Source organism: Hyla sarda, chromosome 2 (genome assembly GCF_029499605.1).
Source record: "Hyla sarda isolate aHylSar1 chromosome 2, aHylSar1.hap1, whole genome shotgun sequence".
NCBI classification, from domain to species: Eukaryota; Metazoa; Chordata; class Amphibia; order Anura; family Hylidae; genus Hyla; species Hyla sarda.
The window spans coordinates 187,391,658-187,412,051 of NC_079190.1; the positions used below are offsets into that span (position 1 = coordinate 187,391,658).

General features: G+C 40.3%; 1 protein-coding gene across 8 annotated transcripts in view; it reads right to left on the bottom strand.

Annotated features, from left to right (window-relative positions):
• Positions 1-20,394, bottom strand: part of INPP4A (inositol polyphosphate-4-phosphatase type I A) — a 105,647-nt gene that overhangs the window by 23,388 nt on the left and 61,865 nt on the right. For 3 of the 8 annotated variants that reach the window (XM_056555934.1, XM_056555932.1, XM_056555931.1), the window contains exons 7-17: positions 19,241-19,320; positions 18,414-18,525; positions 17,268-17,358; positions 16,413-16,560; positions 14,715-14,845; positions 12,725-12,829; positions 11,499-11,607; positions 8,959-8,976; positions 6,705-6,888; positions 4,917-5,135; positions 2,440-2,578 (exon numbers count right to left, since the gene is read on the bottom strand). In XM_056555934.1, coding sequence (XP_056411909.1) covers positions 2,440-2,578; positions 4,917-5,135; positions 6,705-6,888; positions 8,959-8,976; positions 11,499-11,607; positions 12,725-12,829; positions 14,715-14,845; positions 16,413-16,560; positions 17,268-17,358; positions 18,414-18,525; positions 19,241-19,320 — 1,336 coding nt within the window. Of the gene's footprint in view, positions 1-2,325; positions 2,579-4,916; positions 5,136-6,704; positions 6,889-8,958; positions 8,977-11,498; positions 11,608-12,724; positions 12,830-14,714; positions 14,846-16,412; positions 16,561-17,267; positions 17,359-18,413; positions 18,526-19,240; positions 19,321-20,394 lie in introns of all 8 variants that reach the window. The other 5 variants (XM_056555930.1, XM_056555927.1, XM_056555935.1 and 2 more) reach the window with 3 other exon arrangements.

Genomic DNA, 20,394 nt, shown 5'->3' on the forward strand with positions numbered 1-20,394 from the left:
CCATAACAAAAACAAAAAAAAAAAGAAGAAAATGAACACTTAAAAAACTTGCTAGCAAATTAAGCATTGTAGTAGACAACACAGTATTAAGCTTGCGAAGAAACAGTGATAAGAAGCAGAAGAAAAGCAGCTTGCATATATACTTGTTTTGCAAGGGATTTGACCATTATATGTAAGTTCACTACAATGGTCAACTTATCAAGTCTCCGTGATACAATTATACCACTAGGTTCGGCAGAGAGGAAGATCTCTAGAGATCTTAGCATCATGGGACTTTAAGCCTAACATTTTGAGGAAGCATGCCAGTCTCTTAAAGACATGCTCCAGAAAGGTATCTGCTTTTAGAACGGTCACTCACATAAAATTAATCTCTCAATGTCAAACCTGGAAATTTAGTCACATATCAGCTATTTGGAATCACAGCTGGGGGGAGGGGCTGAGATACAGGTGGCCAGATGCCTATGGAGCTGCTTATTATGGGCAGAGCAATTGACTTGCAATGGTTATAATCCAATCTGTCCCATCCCCACCCCAAAGCAAAGAGGATGACAGTAGCTCTAATAAAATCAGCGAGATCCGCAGCCAGCTAAAGTATCCCTAAGGGTCTATTCACTATTGTATGACAATGACCTTATACGCTTCAATCTAGGGACACTATGACCATTTAATGTGTGGCACTTGTATTTTATCTTGGTGCTTTAGTGACACCGGTCATATTTGATTGTTTTGGAAATAGCTAATTTATCTGTAATGTAAGTTTCTTATTATTGCCCCTCCAGTTGGTGGTACTTTATGGCAGTACTGTTGCATCTATACTAAAATAATAAATCACATATCCCTTAAAACACACTTATTCTTATCCTCAGAGTTATAATGCGTGGTGTATTATATCCTATTAACATCATTGTCATGGATAGACACTGCTCAAAAAAGACAACACATCCTAGATCTGAATGAATGAACTAATCGTATGAAATACTTTCGTCTTTACATAGTTGAATGTGATGACAACAAAATCAGACAAAAATTATCAATGGAAATCAAATTTATCAACCCATAGAGGTCTGGATATGGAGTCACACTCAAAATCATAGTGGAAAACCACACTACAGGCTGATCCAACTTTGATGTAATGTCCTTAAAACAAGTCAAAATGAGGCTCAGTAGTGTGTGTGGCCTCCACATGCCCGTATGACCTCCCTACAATTCCTGATGAGGTGGCGGAAGGTCTCCTGAGGGATGTCCTCCCAGACCTGGACTACAGCATCCGCCAACTCCTGGACAGTCTGGGTGACCTTGGTGGATGGAGCGAGACATGATGTCCCAGATGTGCTCAATCGGATTCACGTCTGGGAGGACAACGGGCGGGGCAGTCCATAGCATCAATGCCTTCCTCTTGCAGGAACTGCTGACACACTCCAGCCACATGAGGTCTAGCATTGTCTTGCATTAGGAGGAACACAGGGCCAACCGCACAAGCATATGGTCTCACAAGGGGTCTGAGGATCTCATCTCGGTACCTAATGGCAGTCAGCCCTGGGGTATCATGTATTCTCAGTTAAGGGCCCCATAATTGCTCTGTGGGTACTTTTGTTTGGAATCCCATAGAAGTCTATCGGCTTTAATTGAGGCAGAATTTCACAAGCGGAATTCTGCAAGTTGAAATTCTGCCGTGTGAATAGACCCTAATAGTCATAGTACTTATTTTGTGACTTTAGAAATTATGGCCTTTCAATCTATTCATTTATAACAACAAGGCGGTGGGAGATTCAACAACACTAGTGCAGGGGGAGAAAGAAAGAACAGATGCCCATCGCAACCAGATAGGTTGATGCTGGTTCCAATCCAGTGCTAAAATATCCTTGGCATAGTAGGCGTTGTCAGAACAATGCAGTAAAAACAATGTATAATAACACAGTATTACAAAACCCAGTCTATTTGTCAATTCCCCCTTGTCAATACACAAACAAAAGTAATGTAATAATAATAGACTGGGGCAGACACACATGGAGCAGACACATCTCAAGCACACGGCACACAGTACTGTATTTACAGCAGGAAAATATGATAACTGCAATACCAGAAATAACCACAAGGGGAAAGTTCACATCTACTGATAACACAGATATATGACAATCAGTTAGGAGAATTAGTTATCAGGTAATATCTAATATTAACTTGATAAAATATTTTATATAATATACACATACACATATACACGCATTGCTCTTTATGTTTTAATGTTCACTGTGAGCCCTTCTGGTATTGTGAAGTCAGTGCTGAAGGAGCAAGTATGCTGAGGAGTAAAGTCACACTCATACGCACTTGTCAACTGGGAAGGATGGCATGCAGGATGGGATGGAGATGATGTAGATGATAACACGGCCTCGTCATCTGAGGCCTCTGGGTTTATCCAATATGCTCGCCGTCTCTCATTACCTTTCTTGCTAGTACAGCTTATCTCACATTGGAAGACATCTTCACAGCTGTCACTATGTAAACGCTCTTTCTGGAGAAGCTTGTCTACCCTCTGGATAATACACTCCAGGCTCTTCTCAACATTTGACCACACTTTCTCCTAGAACCAACAGAAATGTTTTGGTTATTATGATTGGTTACTCCAACAAAAGAAAACAGCCAGGAATGAATGTCACTGGGCCAAAAATACAACACCTTCACCAAAATACAAGGCTCCAGTCACAGATAGATCAGCATATACTTTAGTAGTCACAGTAAAGGTTAAAATATACATAGATAATGGAAGAATCGACACTGAAAACATAGATGCATATGAGGGTAGTACATACAACTAAAGTGCATACAATTATTGCATAATGATCCATAAATTGGATATCAATAGGTATTATAAGAGCCAAACCATGGCAACAACTGGACAAACCTAGTAAGGGCTAGGCAATGACAAAGAGGTGGAAAGAAGAGTGACGCCCCCGAGGAAGCAAGAGCGAAACGTAAGTAGGGGTAGGTGGTACAGAGCTCCTGACTGCATGCATTTTCTCTATTGATTTTTTTTGTGTGCCTATTTTTCCACCTCTTTGTCATTGCCTAGCATTTACTAGGTTTGTCCAGTTGTTGCCATGGTTTGGCTCTTACAAAGAGATGGAAAGATAGGCACAAAAAAGATAAAAATCAATAGAGAAAATGCATGCCGCCAGGAGCTCTGTACCACCTACCCCTACTTACACCTTACACCTACCTATGTATATTTTAACCTTTATTGTGACTAATAAAGTGTATGCTGATTTATTTGTGACTGGAGCTTTGTAATTTGGTGAAGTTATTATGATTGGTAGCAGGCAGTATTATAATGATCAGTGGGGCACTTCTTCCCTAGTAACAAGATAGTGGAAAAGTGTTTGAGTCCTACCACTGAGCAGCAGGATGCATACTTAACCGCCACCCAATTCAAAAGGGAATGTCAAACAGAGTAAAAATATAATTTCTTTCAAACATACTGTAGATCTACTGCAAGAAAAAGTATTATTCAAAGTTAAGAAAAGTTTAGCTATTACTTATATATATATTGTTTTACCGCTGTGCCAGACAGTTTTTCCAGGATTAAATACACACTGAGGGAGATATTCAAAAACTACTGTAATTTTTGTTACAGCGATATTAATGACACTTTTTTTTCTCTTGTGCTGCATCTCACATAATATTCCATGATTACTAGTGCCCAGACAAGCGATAACTGTATAAATAAAAACATTTCTAGGGCTCAAATGTGAGTTCAGGTGCAAAGAGCATGGAAAAAAAAAAAAAAAAAATATATATATATATATATATATATATATATATTTTTTAATAACCTTTTCCACTAATAGTTACCGTATTTATTTTTCAATAATTTATTAAATAACACCTTTTTCCCAAAAAACTAAAGAAAAAGAACAAAAACTAAAAACTACAACCATTTCTGTGATTTCTACACTAGCAAAAAACTGGTGTGAATTTTTATAATGTAAAATGGATTTTCATCCCTTTGACAATATCATGTAAAACATAAAATTTACATAGCCACACCCACTTTTGCAAAACCATTGTGAATAGTGTAAACCTTGGATAATTCTCATGTAAAACACTTTGAATATCTGATGTAAACTTTTTGGTGTGAAGAGTTTTGAATAAGACCCCCACTATGTTTGTCCACTTAGCTAACACAGACCTGCGTGGTCAGTTATTTAAAGGGGTACTCCACCCCTAGACATCTTATCCCTTATCCAAAGGATAGGGGAAAAGATGCCTGATTGCAGGGGTCCTGCCGCCCCCCTCCCATTGACTTGCATTGGTGGATGGGGCGTGACATCATACAGGGGCGGAGTCGTGATGTCACGATCTTCCGTTCCCGTGGCCGGGAGCCAGAACCTCCAGCGCTGCCGGAAGCAGATACAGGTGGGTGCTGCATGCTATATTGCTATCAGACATCTTATCCCCTATCCTTTGGATAGGTGACAAGATGTCTAGGGGTGGAGTACCCCTTTAAGCTTCCTGTCTGTTTCAGTGAAGCAAACATGGTTCCTGTCTGCTTTACTACATTTAAGTATACCACTCCTACAAAATCTACTTTGTCATATTTCCTGGACACGATTATTGTGGGGCAATGGTCCTTGTTTATAACCCTAACCTGCTGCAAAAAGCACGTGTCTGACATTAAATGGTAGTTTTTCTTTGAAATCTCAGGTATATATTACAAACATAATAATAATAATAATAATAATTTCCATACATTATCCCAGATGAAAAGATGCAATTATTGAAAAATGTAACGGAGTAGTCTCATGACGTGGCTTCTTCCAGAGATACCATAGGCTTCCAACTAAAGGCAAGTTGTGTACATTAAACAATCCCTTTAAGGTTGGACAATACTTTAAAATTGTTATATAAAACCAGGTTCTCACCCATTCCTCCTCATGCCAATCCACATGTAGTGATGACCTACTGTTTCTTCCAGTCCACCGTGCCACCAGAGTATCCTGGTCATTCTTCAGAACAACTTGGTCTGCCTCCCCTGATGTAGGAGAGGCTTTGGAGGCTATGTAGTCTGGGCGGGCAGCATTAAGTCCATGTATTGCATTGGCTAACAGTTTGCAGTCACATACTGTGACTAGCTGTCTTGTCTGTACACAGGATAAACAAAAAATAATAATAAATCAATAGGACCCACACATATACCCAGTACAGAGTACAGTACAAAATCCCTCACTGTTACCCATAAAGTTCTCCACAAGGCTGCACCTCCTTACATCCCTCTTATTGATGTCTTTCATCCTACAGATACTTTACACTCTGCTAATGATCTAAATCTAAGATCTCCCATAACCTGAACCTTCCTCACATCTCCAAGACTTTGCATGTACTGCAACAGTCCTTTACAATGCAATACCCCAAACCATCAGACTCAACATACACAGTTGTAAACGTGCCCTAGTCACAAGTCACATCTTTTCAGGTAGGCTTATGACGACATTTCCTACCTGGACTCCCTTACTATCACTACGTATCCCCCCCACTTGCTTTCAGCAGTGCCCCCTGTTGCTCTATACACTTCAGACATTTAAAGCTTGGTTGGTGACTGGTTCACCCACCTTTATGTAACCTACCCTATTTATTAAACATGGCTGGACCATTGTACAAACAAAGCCCTTTTAGTCTTTTGTCTCAACCCCATTCCTTATATAAATTAAGCTCTCGTAAGCAGGGCCCTCACTTCTCTTGTTTCATAAATAGTGTGTAATTGGGTAATGTCAGCTATTTGTCTTTATTTCTACCCTCAAAACTGTAAAGTGCTGCGGAATCTGTGTTGCTATATGAATAAATATTACTATTATATAAAGAACATTGCGTTCTCTCTCTTCCATACTACTCTCCATGCTTCCTCTAGACCTTTACTTAAACCTACTGCCCACACACTTTTTGCCAGTGCTCCCTTGTTCATGATTGTGAAGTATAGGTGCCCATACACCTGAGACTAAAGTCAAACGAAGCCACTGCGTTTCGGCAGTTTTCAGCTGGTTGTCTAAAGTGTATGGCAGCCTGCTGATGATGTCAGTAGGGAGAAGGGTTGAACGTGTTGGATTTTCACCACCTGACCCTATTGTTCTGGGAGGGATAAACCAATGCCAGAACTGTCTGAGGGGAAGTTGGGAGAGGCAACTGTTCGGCAGATAGGTATTGAAAACCTATAGCCCCCATTACTCCTGACCAGAAGGTAGGCTGAATGAAAGGGTTTATCTCATGAAGACAACCTTTGCCTTTATCCACTATTAGGGCATATGTATATGACAGAGGGAACACCCAACTATTAGCCAGAACTGAGAGCCACTTGGGGAGTCCTTATCTGTCTTCATCTGAATGGCCTCAATTTAGTACCACCTGGTTATAGCAATAGCTGGATGGCCGCAGGTTTTCACAGAGTTGTCTTTTAAAATGACTCGAGCACAGCTTGCATTGCTATCCTAAACCATAGTAAAAGAATACACACTCAAGACGCTAAAAGTGTAAACATGTATAAAATCTCACACTAACATTCCCTGGCAGCTTATATCCAAGACACATAAAAAAAATGGGTAAAATTAACTAAAGAATAATAAGGGACAAGATATTTGGAATAAAGAGATACAATAAGTAGAGCAGAAAAAGAGATGTATTTGTAAATCTGAAAACAGAAGAACAAAATAAAGCCTTACCTTATCTGCTAAAATGGCAAGCGTCCTCTCAATACCATTGGCCGATCGGTCCTTTGCTGCTCTGGAGAGCCTCTCAGCATAATAACTGACCTGTGTCTTCAGAGTATTAATATGGGCGATAATCTCCTTGGCTCGAACAATATCTTGTGGTATGTAAACAATGGACTGGGGGCAAGCTGTGGTGCTGGAAATAAGTGACACCATAGAGGATAAAGAAATTACCACAAAGTGAAAGACATATATAAAATGAATAACTGTGACATGTGCCAGTGGGTGGAGGGTGCTTGTTCTGTACTTAAAAAGCACCTGTCACCAAACTAAACTTTTAATATATTGTTCCTTATGTAATTATAAGGCACTTTGCTAATTCTCAACCTTTATACGTTTTTAATGCGATTGAAAAAATGGCCACTAGGTGGCTCTGTTCTGTTCCCTGCCACAAATCAACCAGTTAGTTTGCTCTTCTCCCCGCCTGGCAGGAGATCAAACTCAGGAAGTGCGTGCGGGGCATGGTGAGGCACAGCTCTCACAGGCTTCAGTGGTGTCGCGTCTGCTGGGGAACGCCCACTTACTCCTGCCAGGAGCTCACACAATGTGAGCAAAGGGAAAGGTATGATACACAGCTTTTTAAAGCTCGGAATTTTTTTTTTTAAGGTGTTAGGAGTATTAGGGAATATAATCTGAGTTAGTTTAGAAAATATGGTTTGATGACAAGTATTCTTTAAAGGGAATATCAAGCAAAAGAGCAGCACCTCCATTCTATGGGGGGCTGCATCTCCGGTCTCGGAAAGCTCTTTGTTTCCAGGACTGGAGACGTGACATAACACCACGCCCCTTGTGATACCATCACGCCCCCTCCCATAGACATTAATGGAAGGGGCGTGAGGTGACGTCACATCCCCAGTCCCAAAAAAAAAGAACTTTCCAAGACTAGAGAGGCAGTCCCGCATAGAATGTGGGTGCTGCACGGAGATCGCGGAGAGTCCCAGCGGCGCCCCCCCCCCCCCCGCAATCAGACATCTTATCCTTTGGCCAGATAACCCCTTTAATGTGGTTCAATGACATTGATTCTTTATATTATGTTATTGTGATATGTGAGCAGATAAGAGCAGTGGACATAATAGGAACCACAAATACTTTTCATCTTCAGACGCAAAGCAAACGTCATTGCTGTAACACTATAGTGCATTCTAAACATTGTATCTACTAGATGTTTTTCACACCAACAACAGGAGAGCAGGCAATGGTAGCAATAGCCTTGTGAAAGTAGCATGCAGTGTTCCTTGTGATGGTCATATATGTATATCTTATGGTAGAGAAAACTCCTGTTTTACAGTCTCAAGAGCAGCACGGATGAAAACAATTATAAATCATGAATATTAGAGTCATCGCTCCGTGCTTGATGACTGGCGATGCAGGGGCCAGAGGATCGTGACATCACGGCCCCGCCCCCTAATGACATCACGACCCTCCCCCTCCATGCAAGTCATCACGACCCCCTCCCATAGGCTTACATTAAGGAGGCGGAGTGTGAAGTCATGAGGGGGCGGAGCCATGACATCACGATCCTCCGGCCCCTGCATCGCCAGTCATGAGGCACGGAGTGAAGCTCACTCCATGCACCAGATGACAGGGGGTACTGCAGCAGAGATCCCTGGGGGTTCCCAGCGGCAGGACCCCGCAATCAGACATCTTATCCCCTATCCTTTAGATAGGAGATAAGATGTCTAGGGGCAGAGTACCCCTTTAAGGTTCATGGAGCAGCAAGGATGGTTGTGCTCAATGTAGTAATGTACTGCTAAAGCATCCTGCACAACTCAATCATTTTGACTGTCACAGAAGTATAATGAGGTTTATCTTGACAGTTCCATAAAACATTAAGTAAACAGATAAAAAATAAAATAAAATACACTACAGTACAAAAAACTTACCATAATACAATGCTTTCAATAAATTATCTATGTTTTAAATGTAATGTTGACATGGCATACATGCTTCAAAATAAACCCAGCCTATACTAAAAGCACACAAAATTATGGGAAAGAATATTCCATGTCCAGGTGTGGCTATAGAGAGAAGCAGCAGCGACATTCTGGTGGCCTCTGCCCATTCTAAAAGCTGCAAGGCTACAAAAGGGTGTTAAAAAGAAATTCACCACAATGCAAGAATGGAAACACATCCACACACAGACAGTATTACAAAATGCATGAAGGAATATATATATGGCGTCATGAATGCTGCAAAGCCAACTCACCAACTTTCCTCAAAACTGCTATAAGGAGCCAAGAAACAAAGCGCAAAATTAGATCATAAAAGTATTTTTATTATTTAAATAAATAAGAAATAAATTAAAAAGCTCTATGGGAGATGCTAAATTGCAGTGGAACCTTAGCCTGATATTTATGTTACTACAGACAACAATTAACTACACTGGGTTGTGTAAGCAGCAAGTCAACTCATATCAAACTATTAAGGTGTTTTATTTTAAAGGCTTTCTGAATGTCCTGTAAGTATTCTAGAATTACAACACATTTGGGGGTTAACATTCAGTGTTTTACAAGTGATGCTTAAAAAAATAAAAAATAAAAAATAATTCCTTTTGGAATATATTTGAACGTTATACAATCTTATACCTCTGTCTCATATTTACAGATCTGCATACCGTACTTAACTACATTTTTCTACAACACATTTTTGTTGTTAGAATAAGGATCATTGACTAATGTATGTAACTATACAGGCAGTGCATATGCCTGGAAAATGCATTGGATGGACTTTTTGGGGGAGAAGAAAAACGGACTAATAGTAAAAAGGTCTTTGTTGCCCATAGCAACCAGAGTTTACTAAAGTTTACAGAGCTCTGATTGGTTGTCATGGGTAACAAAGAGTATTACTGTTTGACAGTATTTCATTATCTCCCCAAATGCCTTTGGCTGATAGGGGTGAGAAGGGAACATAATAGGGCATATGGGCAGGAGTGCAATTTCTTAGACAACTGTTTTGTAAGGTGAAGCCACAATTAAGCATTTGTGTTAGTTATTATGGTGAGGTTGTTTCAGGATAGCTTGCCATTTAACCAGTTATGGCATTAGCTATATTAAAAAAATAAAAACAAAAATAACTAACTAAATAAATAAATAAATAAATAAATAAATAAATAAAGCTCTATTTCATCAAATTCCAATGTTATAATCCTATTATTAACATAATATTCAGTGAATGATGTAACCTTTAAAGGGGAACTTCACTGGAAAACACTTTTTTTTTTTAAACAGATTTGTAAATTACTTCTATTTAAGAATCGTAATCCTTCCAGCACTTATTAGCAGTTATATGCTCCACAGGAAGTTCTTTTCTTTTTGAATTTCCTTTGACTGACCACAGTGCTCTCTGCTGACACCTCTGTATATTTTAGGAACTGTCCAGAGGAAAGCAAATCCCCATATCAAACTTCTCCTGCTCTGGACAGTTCCTAAAATGGACAGAGGTGTCAGCAGAGAGCACTGTAGTCAGACATAAAGGAAATTCCAAAAGAAAAGAACTTCCTGTGGAACATACAGTAGCTGATAAGTACTGGAAGGATTATGATTTTTAACTAAAATTTACAAATTTGTTTAACTTTCTGGCACCAGTTGATATTTATGTTTTCCAGAGGAGTACCCCTTTAAGTGATCAATAGTAGGCAATGTTTGCAGAGGAATATGAGTACCTTCTAGGGAGAGCACTTTGTTATATTGTATAAGCAATTAAGAATGTTGTCAGTAATTTGGCCAGATCTTTTCTACTCATTTTGATATGATACATTACATCCTGTGTTTTAATCTTTTTTCAAGTTTCCCTTGAAATCTATTCTCCCAGCAAATCTGACGATACACAGAGGGCTGCAGATGTCTGAAGAGTCTTGTACATTAATCCTGTTCTAATTAATAGGAGTATAAACATCTTAAATGGTCACCGTCATTTCAAACAACTTCCCTCCATGTGACAGCCAATGTGATTCCTAATGTATTTGTAGATCCCTTTATTTACCAAAAATGACTCCTTACTGCAGAAAAAAGCCCTACATTTGTAGTCACAAGGTATCTTACTTTCCTGCAATTTGCTGTTCACTGTCTGTTGCTAGGCTCAATCCATCTCTAGTAAGAGAGATCAGTATAGTACATGGAAAATGGGAGAAGGCTCAGCTACTGCTATATGCAGGAAAGAGGGAGAAAAACCTGGGCTGTGTGCCTACAATCTGTGAGCCTATCCGCCTCCTCCAGAGAATCCACACTGTAAATAAAAGGTAAATCAAGGCTTCCCTCTTAACTTTGACCACCCTAGATTCTGGGCAGTATTCCTCTCCTTGTGTAAATACCAGTGTTCGCACAACTGTATATGTACAAAGTGGTTCCTCCAAAATGTAACCTCCCCCATTCCTTTTTGTCATCATCAGCAGTTCAGTGCTTAATGTAACCCTTTCCTTAGTGAGCTGCTACTGTTTTTTTTCTGCTCACATAGCACCTTGCTACCCAGTGCATCAATAATCCTCCAGAAAGTGAAAGTGCATGTACGCATTTGGGCTTAATATGGTTGTCTCTAAAACTGTACCACACAGAGTACTTCCCACATCTACCCATGTTCAATATCAGACTAGGTTGGAGAACTAAAATATAGTGACATTTTATACTTATCATTGGCAAATAAAGAGACCTGGTTTACTTGAAGCCAGTGTATGTTCAATAACTATTGTCAAAATTATAGATAAAATATATATATCAATAAATAATGAAAACACAATAAATATGTACTAACTTTTTTTTTGCTTCTTCAAACTTGTGTAATATTTTCCGCAATCCACCAGATTTGAAACCTTGGCAATGTGCAGCCGGTGCTCCTATAGTCACTATATCATAGTTCTGATCTGAAATTAGAAGTGGAAAGTAGAGTATTGGTAATTGTAATAATGAAAACATTTAGCATATTAAATGATATGATAATTCCCATAAAAACAATTGTAAAAAAAATGATGCAACGGTACACACATCTGTTACAATAGCTTTATTGTAGAAATTGTGCGTATTACCTTAAACTGCAAGTTATTAGTTTAAAGGGGTATCCCGGGCAAAAACATTTTATTTATCCCCTATCCAAAGGATAAGGGATAAGACGTCTGATCGCGGGGGGCCCGCTGCTGAGACAGCGGGCCCCCTGCAATCTCCCTACAGCACCCGCATTCTATGCGGGGACTACGTCTCTAGTTTCGGAAACCTCAGGGTTTCCAGGACTGGGGACGTGTTGGCACGCCACGCGCCCTCCATTCATGTCTATGGGAGGGGGCGTGACGGCCGCCATGCCCCCTCCCATATACATGAATGGAGGGGGCGTGGCGTCACGTCCCCAGTCCCGGAAACCTGGAGGTTTCCGAAACTGGAGATTAAGCAACCGCATAGAATGCGGGTGCTGCAGGGAGATCGCGGGGGGGTCTCAGCAGCAGGCTTCCAACGATCAGACATCTTATCCCCTATCCTTTAGATAGGGGATAAAATATTTTTGCCCAGAATATCCCTTTAATGGAACACACTGAAAACAATGGATACCTCATACACTGTGTTATGCTTGTGCAGGTCCTTTGAGACTGTGTATTAAACATGTTGGTAGATTTTACCCACAGCATACCTTTACCTACTGTTTCATTCTATTCTATTAAGCAAGGTAGAAATGCTGGTTTTCATTGAGAAGTGCCATATTTTAAAAAGATTCTCCACCAAATATTTTACAGATAAAGAACGACATGGACTGTATATAGTGACAAACTTTCTTTCTATGCCCTTCATTCAGTGACAATTATGCCTAGAGCAAGGGTAAGCGGAGAAAAACTGCTTGCTGCCAAACAACCCCACTAAAAAGACTATGGTTGTTAGGCACTTTATCCACAGTAACCAGGACAGAAAGCAAAGCAAGTCACCACCTACCCCAAGCTACAGTATTAATCAGATTATTCAAAGAGTACCATTAAGTTTTATACATGAAATTGATACCTGATGTGGACTCATCTTGAACTCTCATTCTTTGGATGTGTAAATTGGTAGGAACAAATTCTAGCTTCTTGTCTGCTTTTAGACTACTTGCTTTAAAAGAAACACCTAGAACAAAACCAAGACGACATACACAGTTCAAAACACAGTACTCCGAATTTGCCACTAGTTTCATGCTGTCTGAACATGAGTAGTATAACACGGACAGGATCCCTTATCACAATGATATACCATCCACTCTGAATGGCTGTGCCATTTTAGAGAAATAATACCTATAACTTTGTTCGGGTTCCAATTCATTGGGGGTATTAATGATGATTAAAGTGTACCTATTGATTTAAAAAACTTTTAACATGTCCTATAAACATGTGAGGCCGGGTGTCTATGAAAGCTAGATGGTCCCTGACTATGTCAATGTGAGTAAGATGGTTGAACAGACTTATGAGAGGGTCTCTGTCAAGTGACACAAAGCCAGATAAGAAGGTGTTAAGTGCCCACTTCTCCCAGATCACTTTACTGACCAGTCAGTGTCTAAACAATATGACCCCACTGATCAAAACTTTCAAAAAAGTTTTTATGACAGTGCCCATTTCAACTTTATTTACTTAAAGAACCACTGTCATTTGTGACAACTTTTGACATGTTGGCCAGACATGTCAAAAGTTTAGATCGCACCGGGTCTCAGTCCTAAAAACCCGCTGTGGTCACAAGTTACAGCGGGCGAAGTGTGTGGCTCACTCCCCGGCTGTCACTTAAATCAGACTTATTACTGTGATGACTTGCTCTTGCAAATAGGTGCGGCTGCAGTATAGAGGCAAGGAAGCAGTATTTTCCTGTATCACCTGTATTCCTTAGATGTTTGTTCACACCTCAGACCATGCCATGCGGCATCAAGCAAGTCTTTTCCAAGCCCCTAGGCACTCTGCTTAAGAGCTTCCACACTCCACAAGGAAGATCTCAAAATTCAACTCTCTGGCAGAGTGAGCTGCCAATAGCAAATCCCCCTCAGCTGGTGTAACAAGTTGCCTTTAAGGCCAACAAAAGTGGCCTGGTTTGTGTGGAATGACCCCCACCCTGCACTTGGTTATTCCCAGAAAGAGCCGTCCCAGATTGGTCTTCCAGCCATACTACGGCCATAGTGTCAGTCTGCATTGCAGCACAGACACTGATTGAATACCGGCTCTTACTTCACCAAAGCCAGGAGCCTTGGTAACACATGTCGCCCATCCACCATGATACCTTTCACCTTCTCACATTACCCATAGACTATAATGGAGTGAATGAGACAAATTTGGCGGGTGTGAGGTAGTGGTGGATGGGTTTGTGGAGACATGAGTGTCTTTGCCTGCAGGGCAGAGAGCAGCCCCCCCCCCCCCCCCCCCATGACTAGTTACCCGGTATGGCAGCACTTTTGAACAAAGAATTCTCTGAAAGACCCGAGCATGTGAGAGTGAATCATAGTGTGTCAGGATCGTGCTGCCTGTACCACTTTTAAACTGCCCGCATTTTGGGCAGCATAAAACTAGTGACAAGTTCCCTTCAATGGCATTATGCAGGGATTCAATTGCAAAATAATATGATTGGTCTAACCTCTAAAAACTAGGTCTAGTATACAGTTTTATAGGAATAAATGCATTTTTTACTGGAAGCTATTCTTACCTAGAAGCTGATGTGGTTGACAGTCAACAGTATTAACTCTTTGGAAAAAGTAGTGAAATTAGAAAAATACAGAAATTACTGATTTAATCTTCTGTGTAAAATATTTATAGCTACACTGGGGACTTCTGCTGTTTATAATACTTCCCCGTTTTCTCTCCTGCCTCATATTCTTCCACTTTACTTCTTACTAGATTCCCCCTTCTGGGTTTCTCCTTTTTCTCATGACAGTAACCTAAGCCTAGTTTTGCATATTCAGTACAAAGCCGTTTTGTATTCCATACATTAAAGAAACAATCACATTCTCCGAATGGTAATGTTAATTTCTTTAGCTGACCTTTGTACTGATGCAGATTAGTCAGATTATCCTGGTATGTTAGAATGATCGTCTGATACTGAGTTACTATCTGTCGACGCAGATTCTCCCAGCATGGAGACAGTTCACCCAATTCTTCCAGTTCACAAACTCTGTGGTAAACAAGATCAGGAAAGCCTCTTTTACTATGTAGTAAACACCTCGACATAAAAGTATATCTGGAATTGGCTTTATTTACACAGAACATTCAGTAACATCTATGGATTAAATACACTTGGAATAAAAGTTAGTAGCAAGTTTGCCACAGTATATAATACACATATTGAAAGAAAAACTGCAAAAACACACTAAACAACGCACAACTAAAAAGCATAAAACTAGGTCATGTCGGTAATATATGTCTAACTTGCCGTCCATCCCGAGAATCTACATATTTTTATTTGATGCATTTCAGGGGTGACTGACATAAGTAATAGAGTCAGTATCTCTATATTGACATATATACACATATATGGTATCTTACTCCCAGCAAGCACAACACAAAGTGGACAATGTTTGTTGCTTAGCCCAGATTTCAAAATACTTTTTTTCTCCCTTGCAGAGATAAAACAGGTGGTCTAAGGCTAGGTTCAGACTACGGAATTTCCGCCTGCAATTTCGCTTTGAAATTGCAGGCGGAAATTCCGCTTGCTAAAATGTATAGTGTAGTGAATGGTTTTCTGTTCACAAATTCACACTTCGGAATTTGTGAAGCGGAATTTGTGAACGAAAAATCCGCTTGGAAATTTCCGCCTGAAGAAAGGCGTTGCTCTTTCTTCAGGCGGAAATCCGTGCGGAACACATTGCAGTCTATTGGAGACTGCAGTGTCCGCGCAGTCGTAGCGCCGACTGATTCAGTCTCCGGGCGGAAATTTTCTGCCCAGAGATTCCATAGTCTGAACCTAGCCTAACACATCTTGCAGCTCAGCCCTGGTGACCGCATGCACAGGAAGAGGAAATGGAAGCAGACAGCTCTGTACATTGTGTAGTGGCTGAATTGGGTTACTGGAGCCGGGCTCTCGTTCACTTCAATGTCAACTGAGGATGGGTCATTAAAAACCCCTTAAAGGGTACTCCGCTGCTCAGCGTTTGGAACAAACTGTTCAGAACGCCGGAGCCGGGAGCTTGTGAAGTCATAGCCCCGCCCCCTCAATGCAAGTCTATGGGAGGGGGCGTGACAGCTGTCACGCCCCCTCCCATAGACTTGCACTGAAGGGGGCGGGGTGAGACATGAGGGGGCAGGGCTATGGTGTCACAAATGAAGTCACATGGGTTAGGGAGTTAGGATGTCAAGATTTGACAAAATCTACATTCCTAAATTCCTCTTATGTGTTTTATTTTATGCTAGTTCCTTAGGAAAAAAAAAACTTGTCCTGAAAAAACTATTCAAATGAAAAATTAAAGCATACATCTGATGATGGCTCTGGTGGCAAGATATTTTACATTTTCACAGCAACTTCCAAGCCCAAGGCTAGCACAAGGCTTCAGTGATAAGGATACACATTTACCGGAAGTCCTTCAGATCTGCATGGGACTTCTGGCAAATCCATATCTGGATAACTGAGGCTTAGCGCAAGTGTCGGGCTGCGAAACACAAATCCGGTTACCAGAACCTTCATCAGATGTATGGTTTAAATAAATCCAATAAGTTTGTGTGTGCATATGCTAATCACATCTCACCGTGCTGCATCTTCTTCAAGCAGGAGTTTTACAAATTGCCTAGGTATGTGCAAGCAGAGGACACTCTCAGCCATTTGTTCCAATATACGTAGGTGGTTTCCATCTGTTGTAGGAAAGCGGTACATGCGGCAGATTGCACCACCAAAGACTGAAATGTAAAGGGAAGAAGTGATGAATGTAGAATAACAGCAATGTATTCTAAATGTATCGTGCTGGAAAATGACTACTCTATACCGAATAAAAATGGGCTACAGCTCCTGCAAATTCATTACTCACTGGGATACGTCATCACTTATGATAGCTGGGGGTTTAGCTTATGGGACCTGCACTGATCCTAAGAAGAGGGGGGCGGCAGCCCTCGTTTGGCACAGTTCACTGTTTTCCCTACTCTCCCAGCCACCCACTGGTGGGTTACCAGGTGCCATTTAGCAGGAAAAAACTGTAAAGGTGCAATATATGCAACATGCCTTCTATGCAGCCCTTGAAACTCATATGAAGTCATATAAAATCTGAATAGATCTAAAGAACATTTAGTGATTGGGAAGTTTAGGACTGGTAAAGAGTAGAGTTGAAAGGGTTAGGTAGCCTAGTTTATTTGTATGAAATTGCACCTATGGCCCAATTCCATTTTATCAGGCATGCTAATCCACATCTGCCAAATCCTAAAGAATGTACAAAGGCACCTATTACTGTAATAGATACATTTCCAGATGTATGAACAACTCAAACAATGCAAGCAGGGGCGTGTAGATTAGGTACACATAAGCTGTAAGTATGTAGGTGCACCAACAAAAGCCACATAACATTGACTTTTAGGTAAGTGTAGGTTTGAACTTTGGAAACCAATGTACTTACCAGATTTTAACAGTGTATCTTTTCTTAGTGATGCATATTTTGAGCGAATTCCTAAAGATTCTGTTAAACTTTCATCAACGGGAATTACAGTCTACCGAAAAAATAAGCATAACTGTAAACCGAGCAGCTCCGTAAATGTTATAGTTATCAATCAGACATCAGCTTAAAAGGAAAGGCTGTCTTCAAGACAAGATAAAGAAATGGACTGACACGTCTTACATCAATTTCCTTTCTCAATCATATTGAGTGTCGTGTGAAAAAAATACATATATTAAATTAATCAACTACGTTTACATTTAGTTTCAATATTTTTTATCCACAATCATTTTTTTTTTACAGTGTCTTTAAACAATTATTTAGCTAGATGGGGGTCAATACTCTGAGACTCCCACTGTTGCAGAGTATAAAGGTGTCCTTGCCTGGTGAGCAAGGTTGAATAGGAGCATTGGAAGCAGCTAAATGCAGTCATTCTGTTGTTTCTATTCCCTAGTGAGGATACTTCCTTTTATAGCCTGTTTGACAAAAAGATTTTGAAATTAAATAAAAGGTTTGACAATGAAGAGCTCCTTTAAAGAGTAACTGCCATGTTTGGTAACTTTTCAGCATACGCTGTAGCAATATGTCAAGCCATTATATGACAAATTTTTTAACAAAATTTCTGATCTGCCAACTCCATCTCAACTTTTCGGTTGTCCCTTCGGATCTCCTATACACTGCACACAGAAGCTGAGATTATAGTACAACCTAAGAACAGCAGAAGTAAGAAGGACATTATACAGTAGTACTGAGCAGTATAAGCTGTGAATTCTCTTCACTTTTGTACTCCCTTTTCTTTCTCTTTGTGTGCTTCGGGCTCTCTCCAGCCACTCCTACCTCCCTTCCCTCTTGCCTTCCCATAGACTTGTATAGGCAGAATGTAATCTGATTCCTCAGAAAGCTGACATTAAAAGAGTTTCTTATATTTATTGGAACAGTTGATTTATGCAAAATTTGTTGAATCTACAGGGGCCACTTCATGTACTTGTAGCAACAGTAACATTTCTTTTACTGGACAGATGGATGATGATGGTTCAGCATGTACAATGTCAATTCATGATAGCATTTGGTTTAGAAACCTGATTTCAATGTGATATTATGAATACTCACTCTCCCATTAATAGTATCTGATGATCTGGACACTGGTGCTTGCTGATCAACTTTTTCCTCCATTTGCCAGCCTATTACTGTAATATTACCAACACGTTGTTGCTCAGCAGACCTGTGAAGGAGAATACAAACTTTACTTTCAACAACATTCATCATTTCATTAAAAGGAACACAATTTTCAGATTTCTACTGATGACTGGAGATGGATGTAGGCTCTACTGCTGATGATATATATGGGAAGACATTTAAGCTATGGTTCCTTAAGCAAATTGATTGTGTCTCCCAACTCTACCTCATCCACAAGGTTTACAAAACACCAGAGTTTCTTTTTACAAAAATTGAACTAAGGCAGGATGCGGCAATGGGGACAGCACATGTCCGTGCGCCCATAGTTCCGGCAGTGCCTGATACACATGAATGTTCATCCGTAATTTTCAGGGCGGATATTCTCTAGTGTGCACATACCCTTACTTGAGAAGTCTTGAGGGCAGTGGGGGATTTTGGGGTCTGTTTGTTAAAGAAAAGAGAGAGAAGCAGCAGCATAGAGAACAATATAGTGCAGTACTGCTCAGTCTAAGCTGTGAGTCAAGCCCAGGAGTGAGATCTAATACTCAGAGAAAGCTCTTGACTTCTGGCTCTCTCCAGTTCACCCCCCCCAATATCCATTCCATTGACTTGAAATGAGCTTGATAAGAGGAGAAGGAAACATTATTCTCTGATAATATATCCAACAAAGTTTATTATATTCACATGTACTATTGATTTATGCACAGTTTGTTGAAATGATAGAACTTGACAAGTAGAATAAATCAGAAAGTAACACTGACCATAAAGGCAAGTGTAACCTGTGGCTTGTCTCTTGCAGCAAATCTTTCACAATAAACTTTCCTGAGCCCAGCAAGTACATCTGTACAGAAAAAAAAGACAAAAATATTACATGTATCATATACTTTCAAGCTCATAGTACAGTCAGAATTGTGAAGGAGTGGATCATAAAAACAACAAGGAGAGGTTTTTGTTTTTATTTTCTCTATAATGTTAGTGTAGGGACTCACAAGAGACTGAGGACCCTTGACATGGGTTGCGTGCTTGCATATTTTGGCCAAAGTATAAAATATCAACTAATGCCTCATGTTTATCATATAAGTACTGTATATATAATATATTTTATGTGGTTTGGACTTGTGATGCTGGAGGATCCCGGGGTGTCAGTGCCTTGTGGGGTGGACATGACACTGATGCTGGGCATCCCGCCTGATCGAATAGTATGGGTGTCACTAATAGATTGTAAGCCAGCATGGTGCACTACACGTTATGTTACAGGCACTGTGTATATTGCCATATCTATGTGCAACTATAATACTAGGAAACAACCCCCCTCATGAATAGTAGGCGTGCAAGTGGTTGTTCATCAGTATTTTGCACCTGTCCGACCTCCCATTATATATAGCATTGTGGTTGATCTGCATCATAATGGGAAGGTGCCTAACCTGCCCTTGTATCAGTAACCAGTAAGTGGCCTTTTTTTCTGCTTTTAAACAACTTTTTCTTTTTAACTAATAAGGTCTTTTTATAGTGAAATCAGTACTATGTACTTCTGCCCTCATGATATTGTTTTGTTTTTTTAAGAGAAACTATCAAAGGGTTTCATGCTGCCTGAACCACAGGCAGCATGGAGGATAGACAAGCTCCATTTATGACAACTATGATTTACTCTGCAACAATTAATAGAAATCAGTTTTAAACCCAGGTGGGAACGGGTCTTCGAGTCACCTGGGCTGTCTCCAGTGACTTCTTTCCATCCCACCAGTATGTCAATGCATACTGGTGGGGTGGGAAGAAGTCACTAAGAACAGCCCAGGTGACTCGAAGCCCCATTCCCACCTGGGTTTAAAACTGTGATTTCTATGAAATGCTGCAGTGTTGCAGAATAAATCCTAGTTGCTATCAATTGAACTTGTCCATCTTCATGCTGCTTGTG